The following is a 17,911-nucleotide window of genomic DNA, read 5'->3' on the forward strand; positions in this document are numbered from 1 at the left end:
ATTCCTTAGGTTTGCTTCTATTAATCTATTGTTATACTTTATTAAAAAATATACCTCAAACATAATCCTATTAATATAGAAGCCAGACTCTCTTCTATGCAAGTTTGTATGTTACATTTATAAATAAAGCTTGTTGTTTTTTACATTACAATATAGGAACCATTTACACCACGGTTGTGAACCCTCCCTTATTTCGAGGCATCTCCCTTAATAAGCCAGACTTTTTTTACAGTCTTCCAGGCTCCCATATATATCTACACATTTTCTCCAGTAATTTTCACATGTAAAATCTTAATTTCAGGCATTTAATATTGTTCTTTTGTACTCTTATTTAGTTGAGTTTTGATGTATCTGACAGTTTACTCTCACTGTGCCTTAAATGAGAAATAGAATTCACGCATTTTCAGAATGTTGTTTAATGTATTAAGCTGGACTTTGTAGATGAAGAGGATTTGTATGAATAATTTAGTTGTACCAAACTGTATCTAATTGTAAAATGGTGTTTTTTTCAGTAACGACTGTATAATTCGACAATATAATTTGTCAAATTCCTACGTGAAATTTGTCGATTCCTTTTAATCTCCCTTAACCCTTTGAGTGCTAATGACGGCTCTGAGCCATCACAGAGTTTCTCACTCTGGTGCTAATGACGGCTCAGAGCCGTCATAAGCACTCTCCCACCTTGAGGGAGATCTGGGGGCTCCTACCCCGGCGATCGTGCCTGTAGAGTCATCGCCGGGGCTTCACGTTAAGCACGGTGATGTCACGCGCAATGATGTGATGACGTCACCGCACAACTTTATTTATACTTAACAATGTTAAGTATAGTATGAGGGAGCATGCTGCTTAGAAGCCTGTATCTCAGGCATCTAAGCAGCTACAAGACCACTGTTGGAAAGGTAATCGCCTAATCTTTCCAACAGTGTAAGTCTTGGGAGTCTGTAAAAAAAAAAAAAAAAAAATTAAAAAACCTTAGAAAATATTAGCACCCAGGTGGGAAAGTGCTTAGCACTCAAAGGGTTAAAAAAGTTGCCAACCCCAATTTACACTCAATACTGGTGCTGTGAGTGTACACAACTGCTGATTGGTGCTTACTCTCCAGGCACATGAATGTGCTTGATTTACAGGCAAGTGGGTGTTTAATCCCCATGTGATGCAAAGTGTGTTTAAAGACCCTGCAAATCTATGTGCTTATCTCTCACTAAAGGGTTAAACACATGGTTAAAGTATTGTTTGTTAGTCGCAGAGAATTAATGGGCACAAGCAAAAACTGCTGCTGAGCTAATCGTGTGATATTTTGCAACTTTTTTTTCCAATAAAGGAAAGAAAAAAAACGGAGCCCAGGCCCTGAACTCCCTCACAACCCTAAACAAATGTCTTTCATAGCACTCAAATCAGTACTTTGCAATGAAGAACTTTTTAAACATTTTATTAATATCAGAAATATAAAACAACCATAAGTCAGCACGTTACTTTTATAATTATACAAGATTCCTACAGGCATGATCCAAGATGTTTTTTTGTGTGGTTTTCTTAAATTTATATTCTTGTTTTTGGATAACCTAGTTCAGATACCAATATTGTTTCAGTAGAGACCAGAATGTTTTTTTTTTTTTCTGTAGTTCAACTGAAAAGTAAAGCATTCCGGTCATGTACTGCGTGTGTTAATAACAGCTTTATAGTGTGTTATTAGGCTGGTTATTAAAGATTCTGTTTTCAAGGAACTAAAACATTTGATTATTACCACAAAGTAATATGTTTTAACAAATAAGAGTATTGTTTATACAAAAGATCTCCCAGCTGTATGCATATGTAGAAATAGTAAGGTATGATAATAAATTTCACCATCATGGACTGAGCATGACAACTACAATACAATTTTTACTTCACTGGGTATATCCCTGGATTGCTTTGCAATAGTAAGTCCTGCAAGTTTTGCAACAAAATTTGAAAATTGTAAATGTTTTAAAATATATTGTGCACTTCCATGTGCTAAAAGGAATATGAAACCCCCATATTTTCGTTCATGATTCAGATAGAGCATGCCATTTTAAGAAACTTTAAGATTTACTCCTATTATCAATTTTTCTTTGTTCCCTTGCTATCTTTATTTGAAAAAGCAGGAATGTAAGCTTAGGAACCAGCCCATGTTTGGTTCAGAACCTGGAAAGTGCTTGCTGATTGGTGGCTAAATGTAGTCACCAATATGCAAGTTCTACCTAGGTACTAAACCAAAAATGGGCTGGCTTCTAAGCTTACATTCCTGCTCCACCAATCAGAAAGCGCTAACCAGGTACTGAACCAATAATCGGTCGAGTCCTAAGCTTACATTTCTGCTTTTTCAAATAAAGATAGCATCCCTTTAATGGCTAAAGTATGCCATATATTCATAAACAAATAGATTTTTATGAAATACATTGGTAGCATTAAAAAAAATATAATTCTTTAATAAAATATGGTAGTTTATCTTTTAATTATTATTTCTGTAATTATGTTCAGCTTTTGTTATCATTTAAAAGAGGAACTGCAGTTTCATTTTCATCCACAAAGAGATTACTTCTGCTCCTGTAAGAAGTGTATTTATATGGTTTCAAAAACCCTACACTTTTATCCTAAAATAATTTGCAATGAGAAAGTACTGTAGTGTATTACTAATTAAAGGGATAGGCTAGTCAAAATTAAACTTGCATGGTTCAGATAGAAAAGGCAATTTTAAGCAACTTTCTAATTTACTCCTATTGTCAATTTCTTTCATGTAATTAGCAAGAGTCCATGAGCTAGTGACCAATGGGATATACATTCCTACCAGGAGGGGCAAAGTTTCCCAAACCTTAAAATGCCTATAAATACACCCCTCACCACACCCACAAATCAGTTTTACAAACTTTGCCTCCTATGGAGGTGGTGAAGTAAGTTTGTGCTAGATTCTACGTTGATATGCGCTCCGCAGCAGGTTGGAGCCCGGTTTTCCTCTCAGCGTGCAGTGAATGTCAGAGGGATGTGAGGAGAGTATTGCCTATTTGAATGCAATGATCTCCTTCTACGGGGTCTATTTCATAGGTTCTCTGTTATCGGTCGTAGAGATTCATCTCTTACCTCCCTTTTCAGATCGACGATATACTCTTATATATATACCATTACCTCTGCTGATTTTCGTTTCAGTACTGGTTTGGCTTTCTACAAACATGTAGATGAGTGTCCTGGGGTAAGTAAATCTTATTTTCTGTGACACTCTAAGCTATGGTTGGGCACTTTTTTATAAAGTTCTAAATATATGTATTCAAACATTTATTTGCCTTGACTCAGGATGTTCAACATTCCTTATTTTCAGACAGTCAGTTTCATATTTGGGATAATGCATTTGATTCAATCATTTTTTCTTACCTTAAAAAATTTGACTTTTTCCCTGTGGGCTGTTAGGCTCGCGGGGGCTGAAAATGCTTCATTTTATTGCGTCATTCTTGGCGCTGACTTTTTTGGCGCAAAATTTTTTTCTGTTTCCGGCGTCATACGTGTCGCCGGAAGTTGCGTCATTTTTTGACGTTCTTTTGCGTCAAAAGTGTCGGCGTTCCGGATGTGGCGTCATTTTTGGCGCCAAAAAGCATTTAGGCGCCAAATAATGTGGGCGTCTTATTTGGCGCTAAAAAAATATGGGCGTCACTTTTGTCTCCACATTATTTAAGTCTCATTATTTATTGCTTCTGGTTGCTAGAAGCTTGTTCACTGGCATTTTTTTCCCATTCCTGAAACTGTCATTTAATGAATTTGATCAATTTTGCTTTATATGTTGTTTTTTCTATTACATATCGCAAGATGTTCCACGTTGCAACTGAGTCAGAAGATACTTCAGGAAAATCGCTGCCCGGTGCTGGAGCTACCAAAGCTAAGTGTATCACTTTTGGTATCTGTTCCTTCAGCTGTTGTTTGTATTAAATGTTATGACAAACTTATTAATGCAGATAAAATTTCCTTTAGTACTGTTACATTACCTGTTGCTGTTCCGTCAACATCTAATACTCAGAGTGTTCCTGATAACATAAGAGATTTTGTTTCTAAATCCATTAAGAAGGCTATGTCTGTTATTTCTCCTTCTAGTATACATAAAAGTCTTTTAAAACTTCTCTTTTTTCAGATGAATTTTTAAATGAACATCATCATTCTGATACTGATAATGGTTCTTCTGGTTCAGATGTTTCTGTCTCAGAGGTTGATGCTGATAAATCTTTGTATTTGTTCAAGATGGAATTTATTCGTTCTTTATTTAAAGAAGTATTAATTGCATTAGAAATAGAGGATTCTGGTCCTCTTGATACTAAAACTAAACGTTTAAATAAGGTTTTTAAATCTCCTGTAGTTATTCCAGAAGTGTTTCCTGTCCCTGATGCTATTTCTGAAGTAATTTCCAGGGAATGGAATAATTTGGGTAATTCATTTACTCCTTTTAAAACGTTTTAAGCAATTTTATCCTGTGCCATCTGACAGATTAGAGTTTGGGACAAAATCCCCAAGGTTAAAGGGGCTGTCTCTACTCCTGCTATATTTTTAGCGGATGTTGCTGCAGCTTCAACTTTTTGGTTAGAAGCTTTAGCGCAACAAGTAACAGATCATAATTCTCATAGCATTATTATTCTATAACATGCTAATTATTTTATTTGTGATGCCATCTTTAATATCATTAGAATTGATGTCAGGTATATGTCTCTAACTATTTTAGCTAGAAGAGCTTTATGGCTTAAAACTTGGAATGCTGATATGTCTTCTAAGTCTACTCTGCTTTCCCTTTCTTTCCAGGGTAATAAATTATTCGGTTCTCAGTTGGATTCTTTTATCTCAACTGTTACTGGAAGGAAGGGAACTTTTTTACCACAGGATAAAAAATCTGAGGTAAATTTAGGTCTAATAATTGTTTTCGTTCCTTTCATCACAACAAGGAACAAAAGCCTGATCCTTCATCCTCAGGAGCGGTATCAGTTTGGAAACCTTCTTCACTTTGGAATATATCCAAGCCTTATAGAAACCCAAAGCCAGCTCCTAAGTCCCCATGAAGGTGCGGCCCTCATTCCAGCTCAGCTGGTATGGGGCAGTTTACGTTCTTTTCAAAGAAATTTGGATCAATTCCGTTCACAATCTCTGGTTTCAGAACATTGTTTCAGAAGGGTACAGAATTGGCTTCAAGTTAAGGCCTCCTGCAAAGAGATTTTTTTCTTTCCCGTGTCCCAGTAAACCCAGCAAAGGCTCAAGCATTTCTGAAATGTGTTTCAGATCTAGAGTTGGCTGGAGTAATTATGCCAGTTCCAGTTCTGGAACAGGGGCTGGGGTTTTATTCTATCTCTTCATTGTACCAAAGAAGGTCAATTCCTTCAGACCACTTCCGGATCTATCAATATTGAATCGTTATGTAAGGATACCAACATTCAAAATGGTAACTGTAAGGACTATCCTGCCTTTTGTTCAGCAAGGGCATTATATGTCTACAATAGATTTACAGGATGCATATCTGCATATTCCGATTCATCCAGATCACTTTAAGTTTCTGAGATTCTCTTTTTTAGACAAGCATTACCAATTTTGTGGCTCTACCGTTTGGCTTAGCATCAGCTCCAAGAATTTTTACAAAGGTTCTCGGTGCCCTTCTGTCTGTATTCAGAGAACAGGGTATTGGTATTTCCTTATTTGGACGATATCTTGGTACTTGCTCAGTCTTCACATTTAACAGAATCTCATATGAATCGACTTGTGTTGTTTCATCAAGATCATGGTTGGAGGATCAATTTACCAAATAGTTAATTGATTCCTCAGACAAGGGTAACCTTTTTAGGTTTCCAGGTAGATTCAGTGTCTATGACTCTGTCTTTGTCAGACAAGAGAAGTCTAACATTGATATCAGCTTGTCAAAACCTTCAGTCACAATCATTCCCTTTGGTAGCCTTATGCATGGAAATTTTAGGTCTTATGTCTGCTGCATCAGACGCGATCTCCTTTGCTCATTTTCACATGCGACCTCTTCAGCTCTGTATGCTGAACCAATGGTGCAGGGATTACACAAAGATATCTCAATTAATATCTTTAAAACCGATTGTACGACACTCTCTGACGTGGTGGACAGATCACCATCGTTTAGTTCAGGGGGCTTCTTTTGTTCTTCCGACCTGGACTGTAATTTCAACAGATACAAGTCTTACAGGTTGGGGATCTGTGTGGGGGTCTCTGACGGCACAAGGGGTTTGGGAATCTCAGGAGGTGAGATTACCGATCAATATTTTGGAACTCCGTGCAATTTTCAGAGCTCTTCAGTCTTGGCCTCTTCTGAAGAGAGAGTTGTTCATTTGTTTTCAGACAGACAATGTCACAACTGTGGCATACATCAATCATCAAGGAGGGACTCACAGTCCTCTGGCTATGAAAGAAGTATCTCGAATTCTGGTTTGGGCGGAATCCAGCTCCTGTCTAATCTCTGCGGTTCATTTCCCAGGTATAGACAATTGGGAAGCGGATTATCTCAGTCGTCAAACGTTGTATCCGGGCGAATGGTCTCTTCACCCAGAGGTATTTCTTCACATTGTTCAAATGTGGGAACTTCCAGAAATAGATCTGATGGTTTCTCATCTAAACAAGAAACTTCCCAGGTATCTGTTCAGACCCCGGGATCCTCAGGCGGAGGCAGTGAATGCATTATCACTTCCTTGGAAGTATCATCCTGCCTATATCTCTCCGCCTCTAGTTCTTCTTCCAAGAGTAATCTCCAAGATTCTGAAGGAATTCTCGTTTGTTCTGCTGGTAGCTCCAGCATGGACGGATTCTTTTTCGGATGGCCTCTTGCTAACCGTGGGCTCTTCCTTTAAGACCAGACCTTCTGTCGCAAGGTCCTTTTTTCCATCAGGATCTCAAATCTTTAAATTTAAGGGTATGGAGATTGAACACTTGATTCTTGGTCAAAGAGGTTTCTCTGACTCTGTGATTAATACTATGTTACAGGCTCGTAAATCTGTATCTAGAGAGATATATTATAGAGTCTGGAAGACTTATATTTCTTAGTGTCTTTTCATAATTTTTCCTGGCATTCTTTTAGAATTCCGAGAATTTTTTACAGTTTCTTCAGGATGGTTTAGATAAAGGTTTGTCCGCAAGTTCCTTGACAGGACAAATCTCTGCCCTTTCTGTTCTTTTTCACAGAAAGATTGCTAATCTTCCTGATATTCATTGTTTTGTACAAGACTTGGTTCGTATAAAACCTGTCATTCAGTCAATTTCTCCTCCTTGGAGTTTGAATTTGGTTCTGGGGGCTCTTCTAGCTCCTCCTTTTGAACCCATGCATTCATTTGGACATTAAACTTCTTTCTTTGAAAGTTTTGTTTCTTTTGGCCATCTCTTCTGCCAGAAGAGTCTCTGAATTATCTGCTCTTTCTTGTGAGTCTCCTTTTCTGATTTTTCATCAGGATAAGGCGGTGTTGCGAACTTCTTTTGAATTTTTTCCTAAGGTTGTGTATTCTAACAACATTAGTAGAGAAATTGTGGTTCCTTCATTATGTCCTAATCCTAAGAATTCTAAGGAGAAATCATTGCATAATTTGGATGTTGTTAGAGCTTTGTAATATTATGTTGATGCTACTAAGTCTTTCCGAAAGACTTCTAGTCTATTTTTCATCTTTTCTGGTTCTAGAAAAAGCCAGAAAGCTTCTGCCATTTCTTTGGCATCTTGGTTGAAATCTTTAATTCATCATGCCTATGTCGAGTCGGGTAAAACTCCGCCTCAAAGGATTACAGCTCATTCTACTAGGTCAGTTTCTACTTCCTGGGCGTTTAGGAATGAAACTTCGGTTGATCAGATTTGCAAAGCAGCAACTTGGTCCTCTTTGCATACTTTTACTAAATTCTACCATTTTGATGTGTTTTCTTCTTCTGAAGCAGTTTTTGGTAGAAAAGTACTTCAGGCAGCGGTTTCAGTTTGAATCTTCTGCTTATGTTTTCATTAAACTTTATTTTGGGTGTGGATTATTTTCAGCAGGAATTGGCTGTCTTTATTTTATCCCTCCCTCTCTAGTGACTCTTGCGTGGAAAGATCCACATCTTGGGTAGTCATTATCCCATACGTCACTAGCTCATGGACTCTTGCTAATTACATGAAAGAAAACATAATTTATGTAAGAACTTACCTGATAAATTCATTTCTTTCATATTAGCAAGAGTCCATGAGGCCCACCCTTTTTGTGGTGGTTATGATTTTTTTGTATAAAGCACAATTATTCCAATTCCTTATTTTATATGCTTTCGCACTTTTTTCTTATCACCCCACTTCTTGGCTATTCATTAAACTGATTTGTGGGTGTGGTGAGGGGTGTATTTATAGGCATTTTAAGGTTTGGGAAACTTTGCCCCTCCTGGTAGGAATGTATATCCCATACGTCACTAGCTCATGGACTCTTGCTAATATGAAAGAAATGAATTTATCAGGTAAGTTCTTACATAAATTATGTTTTTTTCTTTCTCTTGGTATCTGTATTTGAATGTAAGCATAGAAGCCGGCCCATTTTTGGTTCAGCACCTGGGTAGCGCTTGCTGGCTACATTTAGACACCAGTCAGAAAGTGCTACTCAGGTGCTGAACCAAAAATGGTCATGAATCATGAACGTTTAATTTTGACTAGTCTATACCTTTAATTTTGATTTATTTTGGATGGTTTTTCTAGTTGTATTTCTTTAGCTGAACAAAAAAATTTCTTACATAATAGGCTCAAAATTAAATGTTCACGCTTTATATAGAGCATACAGACTTATTCATTTACTTCTATTGTCAAATTTGAACCCAATACTTGAAAAAAAGGATACCAAGGAAGGCTCAGAAGCTGCTATGCACTACTGGGAGCTTACTGGTAATTGGTGGTGACACACACATGCCTCTTGTCATTGGCTCTCTGGATGTATTTATCCAGGTCCTAGTAGTGAATTGCTTCTCTTGAGTTGACAGGTTTAGCAGGGGTTAAACAGATAGTTATAGGCAAGTAAAAGTGCAATAAAAATTATTTAACACACAACATTTTCTTTCTGCAATTTTGTTTTCCTTTAAATGTGCTATGAATACACGCGAATAGCTAGAATGTAAAAATGCATTTCTTTTGTAGCAAAACTCAAGACTCTCAAGCAATTTAAAACTGTTGCTGCATAGAATCACTGATCACCTTACTTGCTACATGTTTACTTTGGCAATAAATGTTATCAATATTTTAGTAACATCATTAGTCATTAGCAGATTCTGAATGTGTGTGCAGTGGTAAAAGAAAAATGTTATTAGTAAAACAGCAGGTAACCGTGGCAGCGAAGTAAAAAACTAACAAGAAACTATAAGTTATTTGGTCTTATAATTAAAAAGAATGTAATGTGAGGAATTGTATTTATTTACTTGTTTGCCTGATGTGGTATTCATGATTTTCAATTTGTTTTGCTTTCAGACAGCTGAAAAATCTGGCCAAGTGGAAAAGTCTAAGAAAAATGCAAGACAAAGACAAAACGACTTCAAGGTGAGACATAACTGTTTCTTAATGGCAAACGAAACCCAGTGTTTTTCTTTCATGATTCAGAGCATACAGTTTTGAACAGCTTTCCAATTTACTTGTATTATCTAATTTGATTCATTCTCTTGGTATAATTTGGAGCAGCATTGCACTACTGGGAGCCAGCTGAACACATTGGGCAAGCCAATGACAAGGGATATATATGTGCAGACACCGATCGACTCCTCCTGAGCCTACCTAGCTATGCTGTTCAACAAAGAATACCAAGAGTACAAAGCGAATTAGAATATATAAATTAATGGGAAAGTTATTTAAATTCCCATGTTCTGTCTGATTCATAAAAGTTTACTTAAGTCAAATTTAAAGTTAAATTTTTTAGATAACCAATGCAAAAATGTATGTTTATGCAGTGTGTGTGTGTGTGTATATATATATATATATATATATATATATATATATATATATATATATATATATATATGTGTGTATATATATATATATATATATATATATATATAAAACCTTCCAGTTGTCAAATTTCCTTTGTTCCTTTGGTATCCTTTGTTGAACAGCATACCTAGGTAGGCTCAGTGTTTGTAACAAAGCTATATATTTTGCAAACACTGCTGCCACAGAGCACTAATTGCACACCCCTCAAGGTACACAGGTTATGCTACCACAAAGGATGCCAGGAGACAAAAGTAAATGTCATAAGATAAGTAAATTGTAAAGTTAATATTCACTGAAACAATGCAATTGTATTTCTTTCATGTAATTGGCAAGAGTCCATGAGCTAGTGACGTATGGGATATACAATCCTACCAGGAGGGGCAAAGTTTCCCAAACCTCAAAATGCCTATAAATATTACCCCCTCACCACACCCACAATTCAGTTTTACAAACTTTGCCTCCTATGGAGGTGGTGAAGTAAGTTTGTGCTAAGATTTCTACGTTGATATGCGCTTCTCAGCATTTTCAAGCCCGATTCCTCTCAGAGTACAGTGAATGTCAGAGGGATGTGAAGGGAGTATCACCTATTGAATGCAATGGTTTTCCTCGCGGGAGATCTATTTCATAGGTTCTCTGTTATCGGTCGTAGAGATTCATCTCCTACCTCCCTTATTCAGATCGACGATATTCTCTCATTACCTCTACTGATTACCTCTATTGATAACTGTTTCAGTACTGGTTTGGCTATCTGCTATATGTGGATGGGTGTCTTTCGGTAAGTATGTTTTCATTACTTAAGACACTCTCAGCTATGGTTTGGCACTTTATGCATTAATATAAAGTTCTAAATATATGTATTGTACTTATATTTGCCCTGAGTCAGGTTTATGTATATTTCCTTTTGCAGACTATCAGTTTCATATTTGGGAAAAAAACATATTTTGGAAAATATTTTTCTTACCTGGGGTATATTCTTTTTTCATTTGACTGCTTTTTCATTCAATTTTGCGGGCAAAATTAGGCTCGCGAGGGCGCAAAATGCCAAAGTGTGTTGCGTTATTCTTGGTGCGAGAATTTTTTGTTGCCGCGAAGGTACGTCCAATGACTCAAATTCGTCATTTCTGGCGTCTTAGTTGACGCCGAGTTCCTTGCACAAGGTTGTTGAGTTGTGCGTCATACTTGGCTCCAAATAATTTCATTATTTAAAACCCCATTCCTATATGCCTCTTGTCTTTTTCTATGTCGGAGGGAAATTTATAGTTTAGCTTTATATGTTGTTTTTTCTCTTACATTTGCAAGATGTCTCAATCTGATCCTGTCTCGGAAACCACTGTTGGAACCCTGCTGCCTGATAACGGTTCTACCAAAGCTAAGTGCATCTGTTGTAAATTTGTGGAGATTATATCTCTAGAGAATGTGTCCATCAGTAATAGTACAATGCCTGTTGTTCCTTCAACATCTAATGTACATGATATACCTGTGAATATAATTTTTTTTATAGCTAAGGAAATTCAGAAGGCTTTGTCTGCCATCCCGCCTTCTAATAAACGTAAAAGGTCTTTTAAAATTTCTCATAAAGTTGATGAAATTTTAAATGACCGACAACATACTGAATTATCCTCCTCTGATGAGGATCTATCTGATTCAGATATTGACACTGACAAATCTACTTATTTATTTAAAATGGAGTATATTCGTTCCATGTTAAAAGAGGTGTTGATTACATTGGATATTGAGGAAACCAGTCCACTTGATATTAAAACTAGTAAACGTTTACATTTCTCTTACTTGGTGTATCCAGTCCACAGATTCATCCTTACTTGTGGGATATTCTCAATCCCTACAGGAAGTGGCAAAGAGAGCACACAGCAAAGCTGTCCATATAGCTCCCCTCAGGCTCCGCCCCCCCAGTCATTCTCTTTGCTGCTCTAACAAGTAGCATCTCCACGGGAGGGTAATAAGTTTGTGGTGTTAGATTTGGAGTTTTATTTCTTCAATCAAGAGTTTGTTATTTTAAAATAGTGCCGGTTTGTACTATTTACTATGAGGCAGAAAGTGATGAAGATTTCTGCTGAGAGGAAAAAGATTTTAGCATGTTGTAACTAAAATCCATTGCTGTTCCCACGCAGGACTGTTGAGTACCGGAGAACTTCAGTTGGGGGGAACAGTTTGCAGGCTTAACTGCTTAAGGTATGCTCAGTCATTTATTTCTAACAAGACCTGGTAATGCTAGAAGACTGACAGAAATCCCCATGAGGGAAGGTGAGCCATTTTCTGAGACGCAGTATAGGATGGCTTCAGTTAAGGGCTTAAATACTGGTAGACACTGTGATGGGCTAAATCGATTATTTTATTAATGGAATCTTATATTTGTTCAAGTGTTTGAAACGTTGGTAACACTTTTGGGGTTTTTATTACGCCTGGCATATTATTAGACGCCTAGTCTGACTCAGGAAGGCCCCATAATTTTGGACTGAAGAGGGAGGGGGCCTCATTTTCGCGCCTCAGTTGCACAGTTGATTTTCAAGACAGCTTCATGCAGCTTCACGTGTAGAGTCCTGAGAGTGCAGGAGGACATCAAGGAGGCTTATATTTCTGCTACAAATAACCCTAAAGGAAGGTAGGGCCACAGCAAAGACTGTGGCACCGTGCTGTAGTGTGTTAAACTGGTTGTTTACTTCAATTTGCTCCGGTTTGGTCAATAAGGGGTTAATTGATTTGAAAATTTGTGTGCAATCATTTCAAAGCATTAGGATCATGTGGTGAAATTTTCATAAAGATCGGATGTTTTTTGGTGATTTGGTAAAAAAGTGTGTGCTTTTTATTATTTAAAGACACAGTAACGTTTTTTTCAAAAAGTGATTTTTTTCTGTATTGTAGTGCTGTATAAGTCTGTCAAACATGTCTGAGACTTCAGATAGACCTTGTTCTTTATGTTTAAAAGCTATGGCGGTACCCCCATTGCATTTATGTGTAAAGTGAGCTAAAACATCTAAGCATTTTGAAGAACATCCAGTGACACTTAAAAATGTAGCCCAAGATGATTCTTTAACAGAGGGTAATGAGGATAGTCCTTCCTCTCCCCATGTGTCGACACCAGTTACGCCCGCGCAAGCGATGCCTAGTACCTCTAGCACATTGGCCCCTATTACTTTACAACAATTAGCAGCAGTAATGGATAATTCCCTTGCAGCATTTTTATCCAAACTGCCAGTTTTTCTAAAAAAGCGCGATAGCTCAGTATTAAATACAGAGGATGAGCAATCAGAAGCTTTGGATGATTTATCTGTAGTACCCTCACAAACTCAGAAGTAGCAGTGAGGGAAGGTCTGTCTGAGGGAGAAATTTCTGAAACAGGAAAAGTTTCTCAGCGGGCAGATTCAGATTCCTTAGCGTTTAAATTTAAGCTGAAACACCTCCGCGTCCTGCTTAAGGAGGTTTTAGCTACGCTGGCTGATTGTGACCCCATGGTGGTCCCAGAAAAATTGTGTAAGATGGACAGGTTTTTAGAGGTCCCTGTATACACTGAGGCATTTCCGTTACCAAAGAGGGTGGCGGATATTGTGACTAGGGAGTGGGAGAGACCAGGTGTACCCTTTGTTCCCCCGCCCCCTATCTTTAAGAAATTGTTCCCCATAAACGACCCCAGGCGGGACGAGTGGCAGACGGTCCCTAAGGTAGAGGGGGCTGTTTCAACACTTGCTAAGCGTACAACTATACCAATAGAGGACAGTTGTGCTTTCAAAGATCCTATGGATAAAAAATTGGAAGGATTGCTGAAGAAAATTTTTGTTCAGCAAGGTTTTCTGCTTCAACCAATTGCCTGCATTATTCCTGTAACTACTGCAGTGGCTTTTTGGTTTGAGGCCCTGGAGGAGTCGCTCCAGAGGGAGACTTCATACGATGAGGTCATAGATAGAATTCATGCTCTAAAGCTGGCTAATTCTTTTTTCACTGATGCCGCTCTCCAGTTAGCTAAACTAGCGGCGAAAAACTCAGGTTTTGCCATCATGGCGCGAAGAGCGCTTTGGCTCAAGTCGTGGTCGGCGGATGTGTCGTCCAAAACGAAACTGTTAAATATTCCCTTCAAGGGGAAAACCCTTTTCGGCCCAGAGCTGAAATAAATTATTTCAGATATCACTGGGGCAAGGGCCATGCCCTTCCACAAGATAGGCCATTTAAGGCCAAAAACAAGGCTAATTTTCACTCCTTTCGCAACTTCAGGAGCGGACCTGCTGCAACCTCTGCTGTCGCAAAGCAAGATAACGCTTCCCAGCCCAAAGCAACCTGGAAACCCTTGCAGGGCTGGAAAACAGGCCAAGAAGCCTGCTCCTGCTACCAAGACAGCATGAAGGGGTAGCCCCCGATCCGGGATCGGATCTAGTAGGGGGCAGACTTTCTCTCTTTGCTTGGGCAAGAGACGTTCCGGATCCCTGGGCATTAGAAATAGTTGCTCAGGGGTACCTTCTAGAATTCAAGGATTCTCCCCCAAGGGGAAGGTTCCACATTTCTCGTTTGTCTTCAGACCAAACAAAGAAACAGGCATTCTTACGCTGTGTAGAAGATCTCCTAAAAATGGGAGTAATACACCCAGTTCCAATTGCAGAACAAGGACTGGGCTTTTACTCAAACCTGTTCGTAGTTCCCAAAAAGGAGGGAACTTTCAGGCCAATCCTGGATCTAAAAATTCTAAACAAATTCCTCAGAGTTCCGTCTTTCAAGATGGAAACCATTCGGACAATCTTGCCGATGATCCAGGAAGGTCAATATATGACTACCGTGGATCTAAAGGATGCGTACCTACATATTCCTATCCACAAAGATCACCATCAGTTCCTAAGGTTCGCCTTTCTGGACAAACATTTCAGAATCAAGCCTGTTTACAAGCCTGTGGCTCCTCCTTGGAGTCTAAATTTAGTTCTTTCAGTTCTTCAAGGGGTTCCGTTTGAACCTTTGCATTCCATAGATATTAAGTTATTATCTTGGAAAGTTTTGTTTTTAGTAGCCATTTCTTCTGCTCGAAGAGTTTCTGAATTGTCTGCTTTGCAGTGTGATTCACCCTATCTGGTGTTCCATGCAGATAAGGTTGTTTTGCGTACCAAACCTGGTTTCTTCCAAAAGTGGTTTCTAATAAGAATATTAACCAGGAAATCATTGTTCCTTCTCTGTGTCCTAATCCAGTTTCTAGGAAGGAACGACTTTTACACAATCTTGACGTGGTTTGTGCTTTGAAATTCTATTTAAAAGCAACTAAAGATTTCAGACAAACATCATCCTTGTTTGTCGTCTATTCTGGTAAGAGGAGAGGTCAGAAAGCGACTGCTACCTCTCTTTCCTTTTGGCTGAAAAGCATCATCCGATTGGCTTATGAGACTGCTGGACAGCAGCCTCCCGAACGAATCACAGCTCATTCCACCAGAGCTGTGGCTTCCACATGGGCTTTCAAGAATGAGGCTTCTGTTGAACAGATTTGTAAGGCAGCGACTTGGTCTTCACTGCATACATTCGCCAAATTTTACAAATTCGATACTTTTGCTTCTTCGGAGGCTATTTTTGGGAGAAAGGTTTTGCAAGCAGTGGTGCCTTCCGTTTAGGTGACCTGACTTGTTCCCTCCCTTCATCCGTGTCCTAAAGCTTTGGTATTGGTATCCCACAAGTAAGGATGAATCCGTGGACTGGATACACCTTGTAAGAGAAAACAGAATTTATGCTTACCTGATAAATTACTTTCTCTTACGGTGTATCCAGTCCACGGCCCGCCCTGACATTTAAGTCAGGTTCAAATTTAATTTAAAATAACTACAGTCACCACTGCACCCTATGGTTCTCCTTTTTCTCCTAACCGTCGGTCGAATGACTGGGGGGGCGGAGCCTGAGGGGAGCTATATGGACAGCTTTGCCACTTCCTGTAGGGATTGAGAATATCCCACAAGTAAGGATGAATCCGTGGACTGGATACACCGTAAGAGAAAGTAATTTATCAGGTAAGCATAAATTCTGTTTTTGTTTATAAACCTCCTGTGGTTACTCCAGAGGTTTTTCCAGTACCTGATGCTATTTCTGATATGATTTCTAAGGAATGGAATAGGCCTGGTACTTCTTTTATTCCTTCTTCAAGGTTTAAAAAATCGTATCCTTTGCGAGCAGTTAGATTGGAGTTTTGGGAAAAGATCCCCAAAGTTGATGGGGCTATTTCTACTCTTGCTAAACGTACTACTATTCCTATGGAAGATAGTACTTCTTTTAAAGACCCTTTAGATAGGAAACTTGAATCTTATCTAAGGAAAGCTTATTTATATTCTGGCTCCTCAGGCCTGCCATTTCTATGGCTGATGTTGCAGCTGCATCAACTTTTTGGTTGGAAAGTTTAGCGCAACAGGAAATGGATCCTGATTTGTCTAGCATTGTTCGCTTGCTTCAACATGCTAATCATTTTATCTGTGATGCCATTTTTGATATCATCAAAATTGATGTTAAATCTATGTCTTTAGCTATTTTAGATAGAAGAGCTTTGTGGCTCAGATATTGGTATGCTGACATGGTATATAAGTCTAGATTACTATCTCTTTCTTTCCAAGGTAATAAGTTATTTGGTTCTCAAATGGATTTGATTATTTCAACTGTCACTGGGGGGAAGGGAGTTTTCTCCAACATTGGTGTGTCCGGTCCACGGCGTCATCCTTACTTGTGGGAATATCTCTTCCCCAACAGGAAATGGCAAAGAGTCCCAGCAAAGCTGGCCATATAGTCCCTCCTAGGCTCCGCCCACCGCAGTCATTCTCTTTGCCGTTGCACAGGCAACATCTCCACGGAGATGGTTAAGAGTATGTGGTGTTTAAATGTAGTTTTTTTTTATTCTACTATCAAGAGTTTGTTTAAAATAGTGCTGGTATGTACTATTTACTCTGAAACAGAAAAGGATGAAGATTTCTGTTTGTGAGAGGAAGATGATTTTAGCAGACAGTAACTAAAATCGATTGCTGTTTCCACATAGGACTGTTGAGATGAAGTAACTTCAGTTGGGGGAAACAGTTAGCAGACTTTTCTGCTTAAGGTATGACTAGCCATATTTCTAACAAGACTGTGTAATGCTGGAAGGCTGTCATTTCCCCTCATGGGGACCGGTAAGCCATTTTCTTAGTTTCAAACAGAATAAAGGGCTTAATATGGGCTATAAAACTGGTAGACACTTTTATGGGCTAAATCGATTGCTTTATTTGGACATTTTATACATGTTAATGCTGATAATTCACACTTATAAACTTGGGGAACGTTTTTTAACGTCAGGCACTATGTTAGACACCTTTTCCAGTCAGAAGGGCCTTCCCAGTTGTAGGCTGAGCCTCATTTTCGCGCCATTACTGCGCAGTTGTTTTTGAGAGCAAGACATGCAGATGCATGTGTGAGGACCTGAAAATAGTTGGAAAAATTTCTAGAAGGCGTCATTTGGTATCGTATTCCCCTCTGGGCTTGGTTAGGTCACAGCAAAGGCTGTAGCTGGGACTGTATAGGGGTTAATTTTGTAAACGGCTCCGGTTTAGTTATTTTAAGGGTTAAAGCTCTGAAAATTGGTATGCAATACTTTTAATGCTTTAACAATTCCTTCATACTTTTTCACATATTCAGTAATAAAGTGTGTTCTGTTTAAAATTTAAAGTGAATCCAGTTTCAAAGAAGGAACGTTTGCTACACAATTTAGATGTAGTCCGTGCTCCAAAATTCTACTTAGCAGCTACAAAAGAGTTCAGACAAACATCTTCTCTGTTTGTCGTCTATTCTGGTAAAAGGAGAGGTCAAAAAGCAACTTCTTCCTCTCTTTCCTTTTGGCTTAAAAGCATCATCCGATTGGCTTATGAGACTGCCGGACGGCAGCCTCCTGAAAGAATCACAGCTCACTCCACTAGGGCTGTGGCTTCCACATGGGCCTTCAAGAACGAGGCTTCTGTTGATCAG

At 38.6% G+C, this 17,911-nt stretch overlaps 1 protein-coding gene across 1 annotated transcript in view; it reads left to right on the forward strand.

Annotated features, from left to right (window-relative positions):
• EXOC2 (exocyst complex component 2) overlaps window positions 1-17,911 on the forward strand; it is a 914,329-nt gene that overhangs the window by 683,126 nt on the left and 213,292 nt on the right. Inside the window, 1 exon segment of the mRNA XM_053714663.1 lies at window positions 9,446-9,514. Coding sequence (XP_053570638.1) covers window positions 9,446-9,514 — 69 coding nt within the window.

Source organism: Bombina bombina, chromosome 5 (genome assembly GCF_027579735.1).
Source record: "Bombina bombina isolate aBomBom1 chromosome 5, aBomBom1.pri, whole genome shotgun sequence".
In the NCBI taxonomy this organism is placed as follows: Eukaryota; Metazoa; Chordata; class Amphibia; order Anura; family Bombinatoridae; genus Bombina; species Bombina bombina.